The sequence below is a fragment of the Capsicum annuum genome, chromosome 11 (genome assembly GCF_002878395.1).
Source record: "Capsicum annuum cultivar UCD-10X-F1 chromosome 11, UCD10Xv1.1, whole genome shotgun sequence".
Classification (NCBI taxonomy): Eukaryota; Viridiplantae; Streptophyta; class Magnoliopsida; order Solanales; family Solanaceae; genus Capsicum; species Capsicum annuum.
In genome coordinates, this window is record NC_061121.1 from 233,368,546 (window position 1) to 233,386,205 (window position 17,660).

Below are 17,660 nucleotides of genomic sequence, written 5' to 3' on the forward strand. Positions count from 1 at the left end.
CGATCATAGAACATTTCTTTAGGATGAGCACTCGCAGACGAAACTTGCTTACAACTCCGGCCGGCCGTGGAACAATTCCCTTTTATGTCAGGAAAAAAATTGCTAAGGAAAAATGGGTTAGTTTCTTACAAATGAGAACACGTGGCGCGCATTGAAGGATATATCCGTACTATTTTCAATAGTTCGAGGATATATACGTACCAAAAGTTAGACGACAAGGGTACAAATAACCCAAAAAGTATAACATATAAACTAGTACTAACAAATTTCATCCACTACTAGAGAAAAAACATAATTTACAATGTAATGCCTCATTTTTTTTGGGCATAAACTTGAACAATATCAACTTAGTCTCATTTCAATCAACAAAATCATGAATCATATGACCACCAAACTGCTGTCGAAGTCGATGTTCGTGTAGTTGTAACTGCTGTTGTTGTTGCGTAGCCTCTGCGTTTTGCCTTAGTCCCAATGTCAATGACACAGGTCCGATATTACCTCCGATTTCAAGTGCATTTCTTTGGTAAGGTACAAATCCCATCAACGATCCATCTATGCTTGCTGCTGCTGCAGGAGGGATATTGTGACACTCTATCCTCGAACGCTTCTCTTGATTCCTCCACGTATGATCATTACTACCATCAAATCGCTCCGAGGGTCCAATACCTTGCTTATCTGACATCAAGTCGTTCATGCTGTGTACGTTACTCAAATGTTGATGACCGCAGTTTACATGGTTGGTTCGGTCTGTCATGAGCTTGTTCACATCAGATTTTCTGATACTGGTACCGATTTGATCTCCTCCCGGTCCTCCTCTAGTCTCCAGCATATGTATTTCTTCAACCATCGGTTTCCATACACGAACACGTGCATTGATGAACCAGTTAGAAACCTGTGTTAAACATATCGCGAACATTCATGTGTGTGTAAAGACATAAAGTTAGAGCGAAAAGAATCGCGTTATCTTTACCTGGTTTCGAGTTAAGCCAGTTTGAGAAGCCAACATGTGTTTATCGGTATCTGTAGGATACCTACACGAAAAGTAAAGTTACATTATTACATGGAGTAGTTAAACGATATGTATAGTAAGTTGAAAATGGAAAGATAGGAAACTTTACGGGTGAAGGAAGTGATCGAAAAGCCAAGCTCTAAGAATAGCGACAGCGCGTTCTGGTAAGCCACGTTGTGGCCTCCAAACATGTTGTTGTGCCTCGAAAAATCCAACCCCGGCTCCACCCCCACCCCCACCCCCACTTTTCTGTTTGTGTAACGATGTTTGGTCAACGTTCAACCTTGACGAATTTCCATCGCCTTTGTTACTCATACCAGATGCAGGGGAAGGCAAGTCTTCGCCCAACGCTTGCCTTATGCTTTTGAGGTGATCCATGATCGCGTTTCTCAGTGATTTAAAATGTTGCGAGACTGTTTTGAGAGCTAGGGAAATGTACGGGGTCGCTGCACTTAGACCAGCCACGGTTTCAAAGGACGATACAACCATTTGCATTTGCTGATGATACTGTTTGTACCTTTTACAAATCTGTCACACAATACATTTTCAAGTCATACGAGTTCAATACCGATGATTTGACATCAAATCGCGCTAGGTAAAACGCGTAATATTTTTAAGTATAATGTTGGTAACATGTACAGTAGAATGTTGCTTTCCAACCATTGACAACCACAAAGTAAAGTTTCTTTAAATGATGAGATTCTGTAACTTTAATAAAGTCAGTTAACAGAAACATCATTTGATTGAAAATCATTGTACTTTTTTCTATAACGTTCATGCATGATGGAGAAAGTCGAGCATGTTAGAGGCAGGAAAATCATAAATGGACTAGCAAAGAAGAAAGAATCGAGTTCAAAAATTCGACTGTATATGTCCTACAACAACAAAAGCAACCAACAGTCTGCATATCTGTTAGAACTAGTATGATAAGTTAGCTCAGGAAAACGTTAAGATTTATGAAACTATAGCAGAGAAATCACAAGAAATCGATAACTAACAGATAGTAACTTTGCGATACTTTGAAAGAGTAAAACCAACCGCGCAATATCTAAGAGATAACTACTTCAAACAAAATTCACATTTCATCATACTTCTTAACCGGCTTTTTCATACCGGGAACTCCCTATGGACCTTTCTCAGCGATCTAAAAACATCGCAGATAACAGATAACAATACCGCAAGTAGTAAAAAAAACTCTACAAGACATGGTGTTCAAGTATAAAACAAGATAGAAATGAAAAAAAAGGAGTATTCTTGAGCTATGTTACTCGGACTCTTTAAAAATGGCAACAGGTGTAACGGATAATTAATGCATTAATCGATCATGTGAATAAAATACAACACAGGGTGTTATTTTGGGGGGATGAGTACTCGAGCTTTGTTGCTCGGACTCTTTAAAAATGGCGACAGGTGCATGTCGGATTCTGCAAAAGTAGTGTATTTTTGAAGAATGTCACATCGGTGTGGCATCATTTATGGAGAGTCCAAGCAACATAGCTCTTGAGAATATTATCTTAATCTTATTTCAAAGTTCATGCAACAATAGGACGATTTGAAATTTTCATATCATGGTAGATAAAATTAGTCTTTCTCGAACTCTCCAAAAATGTTGCCGCACCCATGTCCGATCCAACAAAACTGCACTACTTTTGAAGGATTCAACACGCACCCGATGACAATTTTGAAGAGTCCGAGCAACATAGGCTAAAAGTATGGCTGTAAGTACTAAAACATTAATCTTATAACTAAGTTAAATTAAGCTAAACAACAACATATACAATGTAATCTCACATGTAGAGACTTGGGAGGGTGTGTACGCAACCTTACCCCTACCTTCTACCATGTAAGGGTGGGGAGACCGTTTCAGAAAGACTCTCAACTCAAGTGAAGCAAACTAAGTACCGTGAAGGAAAATGAACGATTTAACAAACCTCTTCCTGCATAAATATCAGCTTCGCTTTCTTTTGCAAGTACTCAGGGCGCACGTTGGATTCATTCAAGCCACTCGAATCACCACCGATACCACCACCTCCTGATGAAGACTCAGGACCAGCATAACCTTCACTAGAAACCCTAAAACCATCACGATACTTTTTCGTGTAACTTGAACATCTAATCGAGCTTGATGAACCTGCTGCAAGATCACAAAGTTCATCCAACAATTGTTGTGCAGGCCTAAGAAACTTCGAGCTTTTCAGTATCGTTGCATAGCCAGTAAAAGGACCAAGTGGCACTGCACTACGATGTGCAATCGCGAAATTGTCAGGTACTATTGATGCATTGTTCCTCTTATCCATCTGCATTGCATTCGCTCTTGATTGTGGAACCGGTGAAAGTGAAAGAACCAAGCCCTGAGCACTCGTGTTATCAGGACCTTTCGCGCTAGCATTAGTCCCAAATTCACAACTTTTATGATACAATAGCCGCGATTGATCAATATAACTCCTATTCTCATTCCACAAACCAACACGGCCTGTTTCAACGCCTTGATTTCCCCCCGTAGCAGAAGTAACAACTTCTTGAAGTGTGTCGTGATAAAGTACTGAAGTACTAGACCCAAACTCAACATTACTAGTAGTCGATAAGTTAGTAGTTACACCTGGTACTGACTGCTGCATATCGGTATAACCACTATAGAAACTCGGTTTCACATCAACATTACTATTCAAGTTCAACGATCCACTCGATAACACACCTCCTCCTCCAACAAACATTGGACTCAAATTATTCTCAATACCAACATTATTCCAACCACAACTAGTACTATGTTGCTGCATACCAACATTATGTTGTGTAACATCAGTACTTGTTGTCGCGAAATTAATCATTTCAGATGATGACAGTACTAACGATGGATCATACGAAATATGTCTATACTGATATGGCTGATGAAGTATATCCATCTCCTCCGAATTAGTAACTCTCAACCTTTCTCTCCGGCTTTGTTGCGCTACATGAAATTCAGATGTTTGATCACTCATCTCCGAGACGCAGAATCAAAAAACGCGTAAATTATTTTCAACGTTTTATACAATCATACAACTACCTGCATGGTACAAAAAATTCAAACAACGATGAAATAAGAACAAGCAACATGAAATAGCACAAAACAAACAAGCAAGCCCATGTGGGCTAGTATAGTAACATAGACAAGCAAATAGGGAAAAACAATAAATGAGAAGTTAATATATAACTGTTGAGACACAAAATATAGTTGAAAGAATTTAAGAAAAAAAAAAACATAGGGACAAAAAGAGTAGTACACACAAAATTAAGTCTAAACAATTTTACTGTTAAATATATTGTAGACATAAATGTTCCTAGAAATTAGCCTTATAGGCCAAACAATAATATTTTTACATTACAAGATTTAAATAGTGATCAAAAGATATGAAATTCAAAAAAAAAAAAAAAACGAAATGCTTTAGCTATGTTTTTGACCCTTCACTCGAAGATTTACCATAAGAAACTTTCATTAAAGAAGTTGCAAACAAGTAAAAGACAAACCCTAATTCTCATGAAGAACAAATTAATCACCTAATTAACTTGTAAGTCTTATTTTCATTATTATTATAAATTATACATTTCATGAAAATTTACATGTAGAGATATCTTTTTTCGAGTGATCTGATAATGTAAAATATTCATATATATAACTTAAACTCGTTTAAAATATATGTCTAGCTAAATATAGGCTGAAACCAACTTTCATGAATGTGCTTAAACATATAATTTTTACCAACAGTTCAAAACTTTAGAAAGAAAAATGAAAGCAGTAACTACTACAAAGTTAAGCAAATTGATATAAAAAAAAAAAAGCAACATTTTCATAGCAGTAGTAGTAACAATAATAAAAATAATAATAATAATAGGTTTGAAGGGACAACAAGTTAAGTAACAACAAGAACATACGCAAGTGAAGTACGAGGAGCGTAGAATATACGCAAACCTTATTACTAATTCGAAGAGGTAAGACCTTCGGCTTAAGTGAAGCAAATAAGTTTATTACAAGTAAAGTTAAAAACAAAAAAAACATACCTATTGTGGAGAGGATATATTAACGCCGGGAATCCAAGATTCCGATGAGTTTTCCGGTGACAATATATATATATACTTTTTTATTTATTTAGAAAAAGATGTATAGTAGAAATGAAGAGAGGGGAAGAAGAAGTAGTAGTAGTAGGACAATGATTGTCAAGTGGGGTGGGGTGGGGTGGGGTGGGGTGAGGGGGTGGGGTGTATATATTGAAGTGATATTGGTAAGAAGTTCTTTTTTTTTTTTTTTTTTTTTTTTTTTAGCTTTATGTGTAAGAGAGTGAGGGTAGTTGGGTTGAGTTGAGTTAGCTTTGAGCTGACGGAGTTAAAATAACGGTGTATCTGAATTCAGTAATTTTTATTTAAATATTTTTTTTATTAATTTATGTGATATCGTTAAATTAAATTGCTTATGGATTAAAATAAATTTGACTAGTTGATTATCTAAGTTGAATTATTATGTTTATTATTTAGTAGGTAACAAGCGATAAAGAGTGATTTTGGTGTTTGAATATAAATAAAACAATTATAGATAAGTCTTCTAATCAATTATGTAGGTTATAAGTTAATATATTAAGGTTTAAAAAATTAAAGGTTAAATTATTTGGAATTATAAAAGTGGGATATTTTTCTTGGACAAACTAAAAGTAACAGTAACATAATGTCATATAAATAGAGATTAAAAAATTTAATTTATTTATCGTAAACGTGTTCTTAAAATTTCTTTCTGGTTTTAGCTTAGGATATAACGAAAATACAGTACCTTGATAAGGTAAGGATAAAATTCTTATGCACCGCATACTCGCACGGCTTCGTTTATGAGATCACACTTAATATAATAAGGAAGAGATAAAAATTTTATACACTTCTTACTTTCTCGATCTTATTTGTGAGATCATATTTAATTAATATGATATTATTATTATTGTTGTGCTTTTATATTAGAAAAATGTAAATTTTAAAGTATATATATTACTCTAATTATTTAAATTTCATCATACTAAAATTTGAAAACTTATGAAATTAAAATCATGACTCCATCGTTATTAGTAGAAGTATTTTGAGATTTTAACATCGTTTGGTAGTTAGATTTGACTGCGAATATAGTTACATTCAATGAAATAGATTGATTTGAACTAAAAATATTTTGCAAAATTTGAATAATGGAATAATAAATTTATTTTATCAGTTTATTTAGATTGCGGATTAAGTAATCTCGAAATTATAATTCTGAATTAATTATTCATATCATATGGTAGATAGGAAAAAAAGTTTTTCTTTTTTTGTTTAATTTGTTTGTCTGATTATTATTTGGCGCGAAGTTCAAAAAAAATTATAAAGGATATTTGAATCTTGTAATCTTAAACTCAACAGAATGTATTAAAAATGAAACTTGTAATGCGTAAATTTGAATTTAGTCAAATCCTAATTATGTGCATATTAGATATCGTGTGAGAATAAGCAATACCACAAAACAAAAGAAAACAAGAACACACACAGATTTACGTGAAAAATCTTGACGGAAAAAAACCACGGGTAAAGAGGAGGAGGAAATTCACTATAATGAGAAGAGTACAAGGCGGAGATGAAAGTCTCAATGACATGTGTTGAAAACCTTCAAAAATCAACCACTAAACGCATTTATATAATACATGCATACAAATAAATCTTAAATCCAAAAATATACAGGTCCATACTACGGGGGCGAACTACTGACCCCACAAAAAGTCAAAAATATGGATCGCATCGTGAAATTTTCAGGATCGGATCAACAAAATTCGGATCACAAACTATAACAAAATTAAAATTAAAAAATCTTCAAACTTGTGTAGTACAACAACATATTCAATATAATTAATCAGATATAATCTGTAAAGATAGATTGTACGCAGACCGTAATCATATTTTTATAAAATAAAATAGTACTCCCTCCATTCCATTTTATGTGTCGCCATTTGACCGGGCACGAAGTTTAAGAAATAAGGGAAGACTTGGTAAAATTTATCAAATTATCCTTGATCAAAAAACATGTCAATATCTTTTTTTTTTATTAAGTGGGACCAATAAGGGTAAAAGGATAATTGTACCTTTAAAAAATTGTCAAATAAGGAAAGACAACACTTATTTTGGAACGAATTAAAAAGGAAATGATGACATATAATTTAAGACGGAGGGAGTAATATTTTTGAAGAAAAAATATTTTTAATGAAAATGATGCTACGTATGCCTTTAATTGAGTTTCTTCAAAAGAGATTCCCACCAACAATTGATACACTTGAATGGCCTACATATTTAAAAGTTTGTACTATATGCAATATTGGCTTTTTCTCAAAAATGGGAGACAAAGGAAGCACTATATATATAAATCTTCATAGTTTTATTATTTATGGAAATTATTATATGCTATGAAATGATAAAAGAGTACAAAAACCACTTTATATTTCATTCTTTTCATAAATTATGACAATTAGTTAGTGAATTTAGAGGTACTTTTTTGAATTTGTAGCTACAAATAGAGGTAGAATATGCACATGAAATCCTCTTAAATTTAACGTGTTTTATTTAGATCTTATTTAAAATTACCTTATCATAATTTTCCTTTGTGATTTTATTATTCAGAAGTTTCGACTTGACAAGTCAAATTTCAAGCACGTATATGACGAAAGTTTGTTTAGAGCCCGATTAACTTAGCGTTCACACTTAGGAATGGCAATAGAACGGAGCAGGATGGTATAAATTATGCCTATACCTTTCTTTGTTAGGGGTCGTGTGGTTGGGAAATTGTTATCCCGGGATAATTAATCTCGTGATTAGTTATTCCGAGATTACCCGAGATAACTTATCCCACCATGCATATGGGATACCTTATCCCATCAGTATGGTGTAAATGGTGGAATAAGTTATCTCGATATTAACTAATACCTTCAACCAAGTATGGGATAAAATAATCTTCATTTTATGTTATTCCGAGATTACTTATCCCTTATATCTCACACCAAACGACCCGTTAAGGTTTTGTCTTATCATCCCCCTTAACTCAAAATAAACTCACTTTGTTGACTATTAAGGAGTCATTTGGTTAGTTTAAATTTATTGTCCCATAAATTTAAATTCATATTACGTAAGATTTATTTATTTAACATAGAAATTATACACATGCACGATTTGATGGCTATTTATTCGATATCCTAAAATTAAACCCGAAATGTCTACTTAAAGATATTTATCAATTGCATGCAACATGGTTACTTATTGACATATTACACAAATAAATACTTAAATTTTGCTTCGATTGACATATATATCACTGTAATTTTGAGAGAGTACATTTAGACAGATTATTTTGATCTCAATTGATAGCTAAAAAGTCGAACTTCTCTTTACTAGGTGTCGTTCAGATCTGACACTGTTGTAACACATAAATTATAAGTTACGGCGTTCAGCTTATGTAAGTAGAGATTTATCATAATGTTTAGATATTTATACTCAAAATCGATGTGTTTACTTGCTAGCTAACTGAGATGAAATTTGAATACACCTTTCATCTCAAATTACTTCATATATTTGCTCAAAATTTTAGTTGACATGTTTAAAAATGTAAGAGAGAATTAATCACTTATTTTCAATTATACATAATATTAATTGAAAAAAATTCATCTAACCGATCAAAATTAAATAAAGTCATATTAGTTAATTTACATTCCTTATTAATTTCTCTTTAAAAGGTCGTTTGATTGGAAAAGACTTATCCCAAAATAATTAATCTCGATATTAGCTATTTCGAAATTAGTTCTTTCATTATATATATGTGATAGTTTATCTCATCACTATGATATAAATGGTGAAATAAGTAATCTCGAGATTAAGTTATACTTTCAATCAAATACGAAATCAAATAATCTCATATTTTATTCTGATACTATTATATCTTATGTCTCACACCAAATAATTTTTAAAAATTATATAAAATATAACATATCAAGTAATTTGAGTCGAAAAAGTATTTTCTTCATCCCATTTTACGTATCGTTATTTTCTTTTTTGGTATGTTCCAAAAGAAAAATATCATTTTTCCTTATTTGCTAATTATTTAATATCATCATTCCTGTTTTATTTTTACTGAATTCCACTTAATAAGAAAATATAACTAAAAAGTAAATATTAAAGTAATTCTAAGAAGGCAATATTATAAACTTAACAAAGTTCATATTTAGTACTTTGAATTTTATATCAATTAAATGACGACGTATAAAATGGGACGAGGAAAATATGTATTTATTTGATTGTGATAGCAATAGCCTTTTAGACTGCAGTGAAATATTTACTTAACACATTAATCAATACACTGACAATTTCCCATCTTTTCTTTCTGTTCCTAGTCATTCCTTCTTTTCTTTTCTTTCATTTCTTTTACAAATTTATTTAATTAATTAATTAATTAAATTATAATAAATTCACACAACCCACCAAAAAGAATATTAAAAATCTCCTCTTACGTACACACTTTCTCTCGATTTCTTCACCATATTAAATCTCCACCGTTGGATGTTCTTAATCCAATGGTTAGGGAATAATGTGATATCATCATCTATAAACTTATCTAGAATTGGAAAAGTTAAAAAAAACTTGTGAAATTGACAGGCTTTTTTTCTGAGAAGAATGGGAATTAGCAGCTTTTTTTTTTATTGGTAATTGTTAATATGGCTTCTGCACTGAACCAAAAGATTTCTATGATTTTGGTAAAAAGAATAGTGTGTGTGTACGTGTAAAACATAAATATAAAGTGACTGATAAATCTTATGTTTTTGATAGTTTTTTAGAATTATATTTAGATTAGTAAGTAATACATCAATTAGTTACGACAGAATTTATATTAAAAGAGTCCTTTGATAAAGTGTCTAAAAATAATGCCAAATATAGTAGTATATTAATAATGTTTGGTTTGGGGGCAGTTATCCACATGGATGTCCCGGGTTTGATCCCCCTCAATGTCTTCTGAGTCGAATTTGTCGCACAAGATTTGCCTAGTGCGAATTACATTTTCTGTGTGGTTTGCAGGCTATGACACAGTGGAGGGTTTACCCAATGCGCACAAAGTGCTCACCCGAAGGCAGAGGCTGTGGCAGAAATTGTAGCGGCTGCGGGTTATCCTGGGTTCTAAAAGTAGAAAGTGTTTATTAGTTGTAATGTTTTAATTATGCTTGTATTTTTTTTATGCATGTTTAGTTTAATGTGTTAAAAAGAACATAATTTATATAATTTCTAAAAAAAAAAGTACAAAAAATATCCTTCATGTGTATGTTGAAAAAGATGTGGAAGACCCTCATGAAGTCGGGGATGGAGCCATTATTAGCTCGGGGTTCATTCGAACTCTTTTCATAAACAATTACTTATATTATTTTTATATGATTAAATTATCTTTTATGTATATATATTTGACGTTAAACCCCCTTCGATTAATTCATATGTTTACTTTTGAATCTCTTTAATAAAAATTTTGATTCCGAAGTAAACCTAAAAATCCCTAGAAGATGCATAAAATCCCTTTTGATGACTAACCCTAACCTGTCATCATATTACTAATAAAAAAAATTATATATTTTCTACGTTTATTATGGTGTATATATACGTTTACAAATAAAATTTCAGAGAAAAAAACAAACTAATAGACTGATAGGTTAATTAGCACTTTTTATGATAGTTATTATTTCTAACATCCCAACGTAAATCAAATTTAATTGATATTTTAATATAAATATTAAACACCAAATAAAAATATTTGTTAGAAAAAAAAAAAGCATTCTGAGTATAATTTAATGACAGGTGACGCAATCATTAATAGGCCTGTGCTATTAGCTTATTACACTATTTGTCTTCCTTCAATTTTCATTGAAAATAATAAATGTACTTATTTATGTTTTCAATGTGTTATTAATTGGCTTGTAAGTCATGTAAATTTTTGTAAAAGCTTCCTTGTTTGATATTTTTTTATTTGATAGCGGCGGATTTAGAATTTTCACCGAGAGAATATTAAAAAATAAAAGTATAATACTTATATTTTAAGGTGAATTTTAAACCCCTCAATCACTAAGTAAACCTTTAATCTTATGTTTAGAAAGTTTAAAATTATATAATTTGCATGTATCAAAAAATTTCGAGGTACCATGTACATACAATGTGATTTTTTATTGAGGGCGTTCAGGTGAACCTCCTTGATACACATTGAAATCCGAATTAATTCGGATTGACATTACAAGGTTTATTTTGAGGGTGACACTTTCAACAGATTTAAAAAGTTTCAAACTATATATTATGCATGAAAAAATTTTAAAGTACCGTACACATACAATGGTCTATCGAAAATAATCTCCCTATCTCAGTTCTGAGGTAGTGGTATGAATTGCGTAGACTTATCTTCTCATACCTCACTTGACGAAAATATACTGAATATGCTATTGTTGTTCATACACGCAAAGTGTAATTTTTTGTTGAGGGCGTTCAGGTGAACCTCCTTGATACCCTATAGATTTGTCCTTGCACATTATAAGTCCTAATTAATTCGAATTGCATGTTACAGGGGATATTTTGACAACAACGCTTTCAACTGAATTCTCTCCACGCCCCGTAATCAAACTAAAAATCTCTCTATAAGGATGGAGCACTCGCACAACTGGTTCAAACTCATGTTGTCTCAGTTCTTTACTTTGCTTACTGTTATTATTCAGACAGAATAAGCAAACCACAAGTAAAAGAAAAATAAGAACCACATATATTTACGTGAAAATTCTTGCGGGCAAATCTACGGACAGAGGCAGAAGAATTTTACTATCAATGGAAAAGAGTACAATGTAGAGAATGATGTAATTTCTGAATGATCAAAACCGACTCACTAATTACACTTATATAGTATGTGCGTACAAATAGTATCGGTCCGATCCCTAAACTACCACCAAAGACCCCATTGAAAATCACAAACACAAATCACACTGCGAAACTTTCAAAATCGAACCAACAAAATTCGGGCCATAACTCTAACAAGTACTCCCTCCGTTTCGGAATAAGTGAATTGTTGGGATATTTATTGGTTTTTCAAAATAAGTGAATCATTAAATTTTTTTCTAAATTTACCGTTATGATTTGACAACCAATTAATTTTTAAAAAGGTATTATAAGGTCAATTTTTTCTTTTTTTGGGGGTAAAAATGGAAAATTGTGTTAAATTTATATCTTTAATGTTTTTTTATTAATCTATGTGTCAAAATTCAATAATTCATTTATTATGAAACGGATGAAATACAATTTAATGTTGTGCAAAAGGAAAAGAACCCTCAAATTAAATGATTTGACAGCAACAAATATAATATTGAAAACAATATATTTTTTTTTTTTCTTTTTTTTTTGTTTAATTTGTTTTAACCTAAATTTTTTCCAATTTAAATTTTTTTTTTTTTTTTTTTTTTTTGCTAAATAATGTTTATAATCTGAAAAAATCAATTGTTACAAATTTCAAAAGTAAATAATGATAGTACTCAATTATCTAATTGAACAATTTGTGTACTTTCTCGTACCACAATTTATATCATAGTACAAAAACAATCCTAAAGAGATATCCCATTAACATTTGTATAACTTTAATTTAGCTTTATAGTTCCTTCTACATATATAAATTTGATTTTAAAAAAATCAAAGATTTCATATTCAAATTTACGATTAATCTTAAAATTGTTTAACTTTCGAAAAGCAAAAAATATCAAATAAATTGAAACGGAAAAAGTATTAACTTTTTGCATGTACCTAATCTACTACTATTGCTTTCTTGGATTGTGATGAATGTCCACTGGATTAAAGAATTGACCAAAAATAATAATATATTCTATTTAATTTCACAAGTAATTTTTTTTTAAAATAAAATATATATCTATGTTGTTTTTATCTTTATAGAATGAAAAACTATTTTCGATAAACTTTCAGGCGTAAAAAGAGAAGTTAATCAGGGTGGGAAGGATTGCCAAAAAGATTATCAAATATAAAGATAGAGAAAAAAATGCAAGAAATTAAACTAAAACCAAAAACATAATTAAAGAATAAAAAACTATGCGATTATTATATAATATTGCTTATTAATTTTCTATCTTAATCCTTCATTATATATAGCTTTTTGTGTAGGATTATGTTTTCTTTGTGTTATAGTCGTATTATATCTTGTCTAATTAATTACTTCACCTAATTTTTTTCGATCTATCGAGCTCTACTCTTTTATTATAAATCTCCTGCTACATCAAACCTCTATAACTCCTGAGAGTGGCGGACTCGGGATTTAGGGTCGAGGTTGCTCGTGAGGTTCGAACACACGTATTGACACCCTAAGTGTTAAGGTTCCGTCAGAAAATCAAAGCACTCAGCTATCTTCTTGGTTTACTAAACATTTTTTTGAAGCTTATAATTTTTTATACTTTTTTATATAGTTATACCTAATCTGTGTTGAAATTTAATGAATGTCGAAGCACCAAGAAAATGCATATAGGTACGTCCTTGCCTCCTAACTAGTTCATTTACACCTTCTCTTTACATATCGGAATTATTTTAACCCTGTTTTTTTATTTTATTTAGCATTGTTAGAATTTGTGACCCAAATTTTGTTGATCCGGACCTGAAAAGTTTGCGGTGCGATCCATGTCTGTGATTTTTCATGGGGTCTGTGGTGGTAACGTAGAGATCGGACCGATAGGCGGACGGTATGGACGTTTATATTTTTGAGCCTACGATTTATTTGTACGCACGTATGATATAAGTGCAATTAGTGGGTTGGGTTTGGTTATTCAGAAAACACGTCATTCTCATTGTATTCTCCATCCATTACAGCGAAATTTCTCTTCCTCTATCCGTATTTTCACTCGCAAGAGTTTTCACGTAAATTTGTGTGTTCATCCTGTTTTGCTTTTGCTTATTTCTGTCCGATCATAACAAGCATATGAATGTATTTCTAATCATATCTCTCTTAGTATGTTCGCGCATTCATCTGAGCATTCTTCTTTCACTACATTAAACTTTTAAATATAAATTATTTTTGACTGGCCAATTCAGAATAATTTACTTTCAATAAACTACTTGATTAATTAGTAGTACAAAATTAATCACTGTATATTGTTTTGTTTTAGTTCTGGCAAAAGAATGCTTTATGATCAATTATTTATTTGTTCCCTCATCGAATCATTTTAATAGGAATCTACTTTATTATTTGTGGTGTAAAATTATCTCATTATTGCTAAATTACAAAAGTATTACTATTAAAACTGTTGACATCGTAAAATATCTTACCCCAATATTTTGTGCACATTTTTTTAATTTAATCAGAAAAGATTAACTAAATTTTCTTTTAAATTAAATTATGTCATATTATTTCTATGTTCTTTTACATTAGAGGTCAAGATTTATGGTTTATGGATTAAGGTTTTAAATGTAGTGAAATTTGAACTCTCGTTTATTTTTAAAAAATTATAAGTTTATATTTACTATATAGTATTTATTATAATTGTACATGTTAAAGTTGAAAATACCGAATTCAAATAAACTCAATCCTCCAAAGATACATATAATCCTTACTTCAACTATATATAATATTATTTTGTTGTAGTTATCGTTTTATTTTTGTCATGTTCGTCCTTAATATTTTATCGTGAAATATCGTTTTCATGATTTTTTTTTTCGGACTACACTTCTTAAATTGAGGTCTAGCGAAAACAATATTTCTATCTTTCAAGATTGAAGTTAAGTCAAGTTCGTATAAACTACTGGTACTTTTTTTCAAGTATTCATTTTCAAGTTTCAATATAACTAATTAAAAAACAACTAAATTAAGAAACCAATTAAATTGACTCAATTAATTTAATCTGTTTAATTCGATTTTTTGATTTGGAACATTTTCTAACCAAACCGTGAACACTAGGAGCGTACCTATAGTCAAATATTTATTGAACACCCATTAAATTCGATGCAAATTAGGTATAATTATATAAAAAAAATAAATAAAATCGGGCATAAGATTTAGAAAAGCACCTGATAAGCCAAGAAGACAGTTGAGTGCTTTAATTTCCACACAGAACCTTAAAGCTTTGAACGCCAATATGCGTGTTTGAATCTTTCGTGTACCCACGACCCCTAAATTCCAAGTCCGACACTGCTGAACAACCTTAATCTTTTCTTTTTATTTCCCGCCTGATGTCCGGTGCCCATATTGGAGCCCCGACTAATTCCAAGGCTCAAACTCGAGACCTCTGATTAAGTGTGGAGCAGTTCCACCACTACACCACAACCCGTGTCGCTGAACACCCCTAATTATGATCTTATAAGTATAAAAACAACAACAACCACAACATACCTAGTGTATTCCCATGAAACGCGTCACGAGAATTAATTTGTCACGATCCGAGCCGATCCTGGCTGCGACGGATATCCCGAACCATAAAGGCACGAGAGACCCTTGTAACTGCCTGCCTAACCCACTAGTGATATTGTCCTCATGGAGTCTAGAATCGCACGGCATTATAAGTATAAAAAAGATTTATTAATAATTAACGATAATATAATATAGTATTAGAAAAATAATAAAAGATAAAAAAGAAAAAAGTGCAAAAGGAACAATTATGGAATACTGTGAGGGTACAGACTAGTAGTAGAAATGACGTCATTAAATGACGTCATAACCAGAAACCCTACCTATTTTTATTGGTGCCCTAACCTCCTAGCACTTCAATCACTTTTTTCTTTCTCAAACCTACTAATTATTTATTTATTTTTTTAATTATTATTATTATTATTATTATTTTTAATTCGCAATCGTTATTCTTTGAGTGCGCTCTCAATAAATAAATTCGGAGCTAGTGTAAGCAAAGTATAGAAGACATGTAAATTATTTTAGGAAAAAAGTATTGAATTTACCTTTTTATTTTACAAAATTAGCTAAAAATATCTTTGATCATATTTTGGGTTTGAATTTACCCTCGTTGTTATACTTTCAGGTTAAATGTACCCTGCTACTTTAAAAAATTGACTAAATATATCTTTCGTCATACTTCAAGATTAAATTATCTTTGATGTCATACTTTTGAGCCAAATTTATCCTCGTTGTTAAGAAACTTTTCACACGTATCATTCCTTTAACAGAAAAATCCAAATCAATGTTAAATGAGACGTTTTTAAAAAATAAAACACACTCTAACGGCCGTAAACTTGATCAACGTATGACGAAGGATATATTTAGCTAATTTTTTAAAGTATGAGAAAATTTTGGACCTAAAGTATGAGAACGTGGATAAATTTAACCTCAAGTATAATGAAAGATATCATCATCATCATCTTTATTATTATTATTATTATTATTATTTTCTTAACTACAACAATAATAAATTTAAAAGCTTTGACATTATGATTTTGTAAAGAATGGATTAAATAAAATTTAAAAAATCCACCTTTGTATGTGTTGAAAAAAAATTGAAAATCCACTTGGGCCTTTATGATTTTTGGGTTATATATCAAGCTCAATTTGTTGTTTACAAATTCTTTTAACACATTTAACACGATCCTATTGGAATGTGACATATACATATTTTTTAAAAAATTGATAAAACATAAAAATAATGTGTAAAATTTTTTTAAAACATTTAATAATTTTTTTAAAGAATATTAGGTCGTGTTGAAGAAGTGTGTCATGAGAAAATCTAACGAAATAAAATTTCTGCCATTTATAAATTGAATAGATAAAAATAATCTTCGCAAAATCTGACTTTAAAGTCATAAATTATCTATTTCCCCCATAAGTATGTTTACGTATGCCGCAGAATTTTACATTTCTACGAGAGAATATTTCTATGACTTGAATTTGTGGCCTTTTAAGGTCATAAACTATATATTCTCCTCATATGTATGTAAAAGTTAAATCATATATTATATGCTTTTGTACAATAAAGGGTCAAGTTAATTGATTTTACAGTCACAATGACCATTCATAGAATATATAGACTTTCAATTATGTAACTATATAACAAATCAAATCAAAGTGGGGTACCTTATAACAAATCAATATATATTTTCTACCTATCTATATAAACAAAAATAATGTTCCTATGTACCAAATTGACAACCACACAATTTTGGACGGCCAATATATAATCACATTAACTTACAAAAAAAACTTTCTTGAAAAAGTGGATTCTATATATGTAACATTAGAAAGAATTAAATGGAAGGGACTATCATATATATATATCGGAGCGATAAATATTTCTTCATTCTTAATTAGAAGTTTCGAGTTTGAGTTCTGAGTGTGGAGTCGCCTTTCGTATGGATGGTTTACCCTTCAAAGTGAAACTTCCGACCTGAATTCAACTAATCGAACCCTAAAGCGGTAGACAACAAAGAGAAAATAAAAAAAAAATGAAAGAAATGGAAGTGACTATCGGAGTGATGATAAATATTTTTTTATCCTTAATCAGTAGTTTTGAATTTGAGTTTTAAGCATGGAGTCACCTTAGGTAAGGACGTTTACCCTTCCAAGTGAAACTTCCGACCTAAATTCAACTAATCGAACCCTAAAGCGGTAGACAACAAAGAGATTTTT

At 30.9% G+C, this 17,660-nt stretch overlaps 1 protein-coding gene across 1 annotated transcript; it reads right to left on the reverse strand.

Annotated features, from left to right (window-relative positions):
* Positions 1-159: 159 nt before the first annotated feature.
* Positions 160-5,226, reverse strand: LOC107848538 (BEL1-like homeodomain protein 8). The gene is made up of 5 exons (XM_016693330.2): positions 5,048-5,226; positions 2,941-4,055; positions 1,119-1,537; positions 971-1,031; positions 160-892 (listed from the first exon to the last, which is right to left on the reverse strand). Exons 2-5 carry the CDS (start codon positions 3,988-3,990, stop codon positions 359-361), a joined length of 2,064 nt encoding a protein of 687 aa, XP_016548816.2. The 5' UTR covers positions 3,991-4,055; positions 5,048-5,226; the 3' UTR covers positions 160-358.
* Between the last annotated feature and the right edge of the window lie 12,434 nt (positions 5,227-17,660).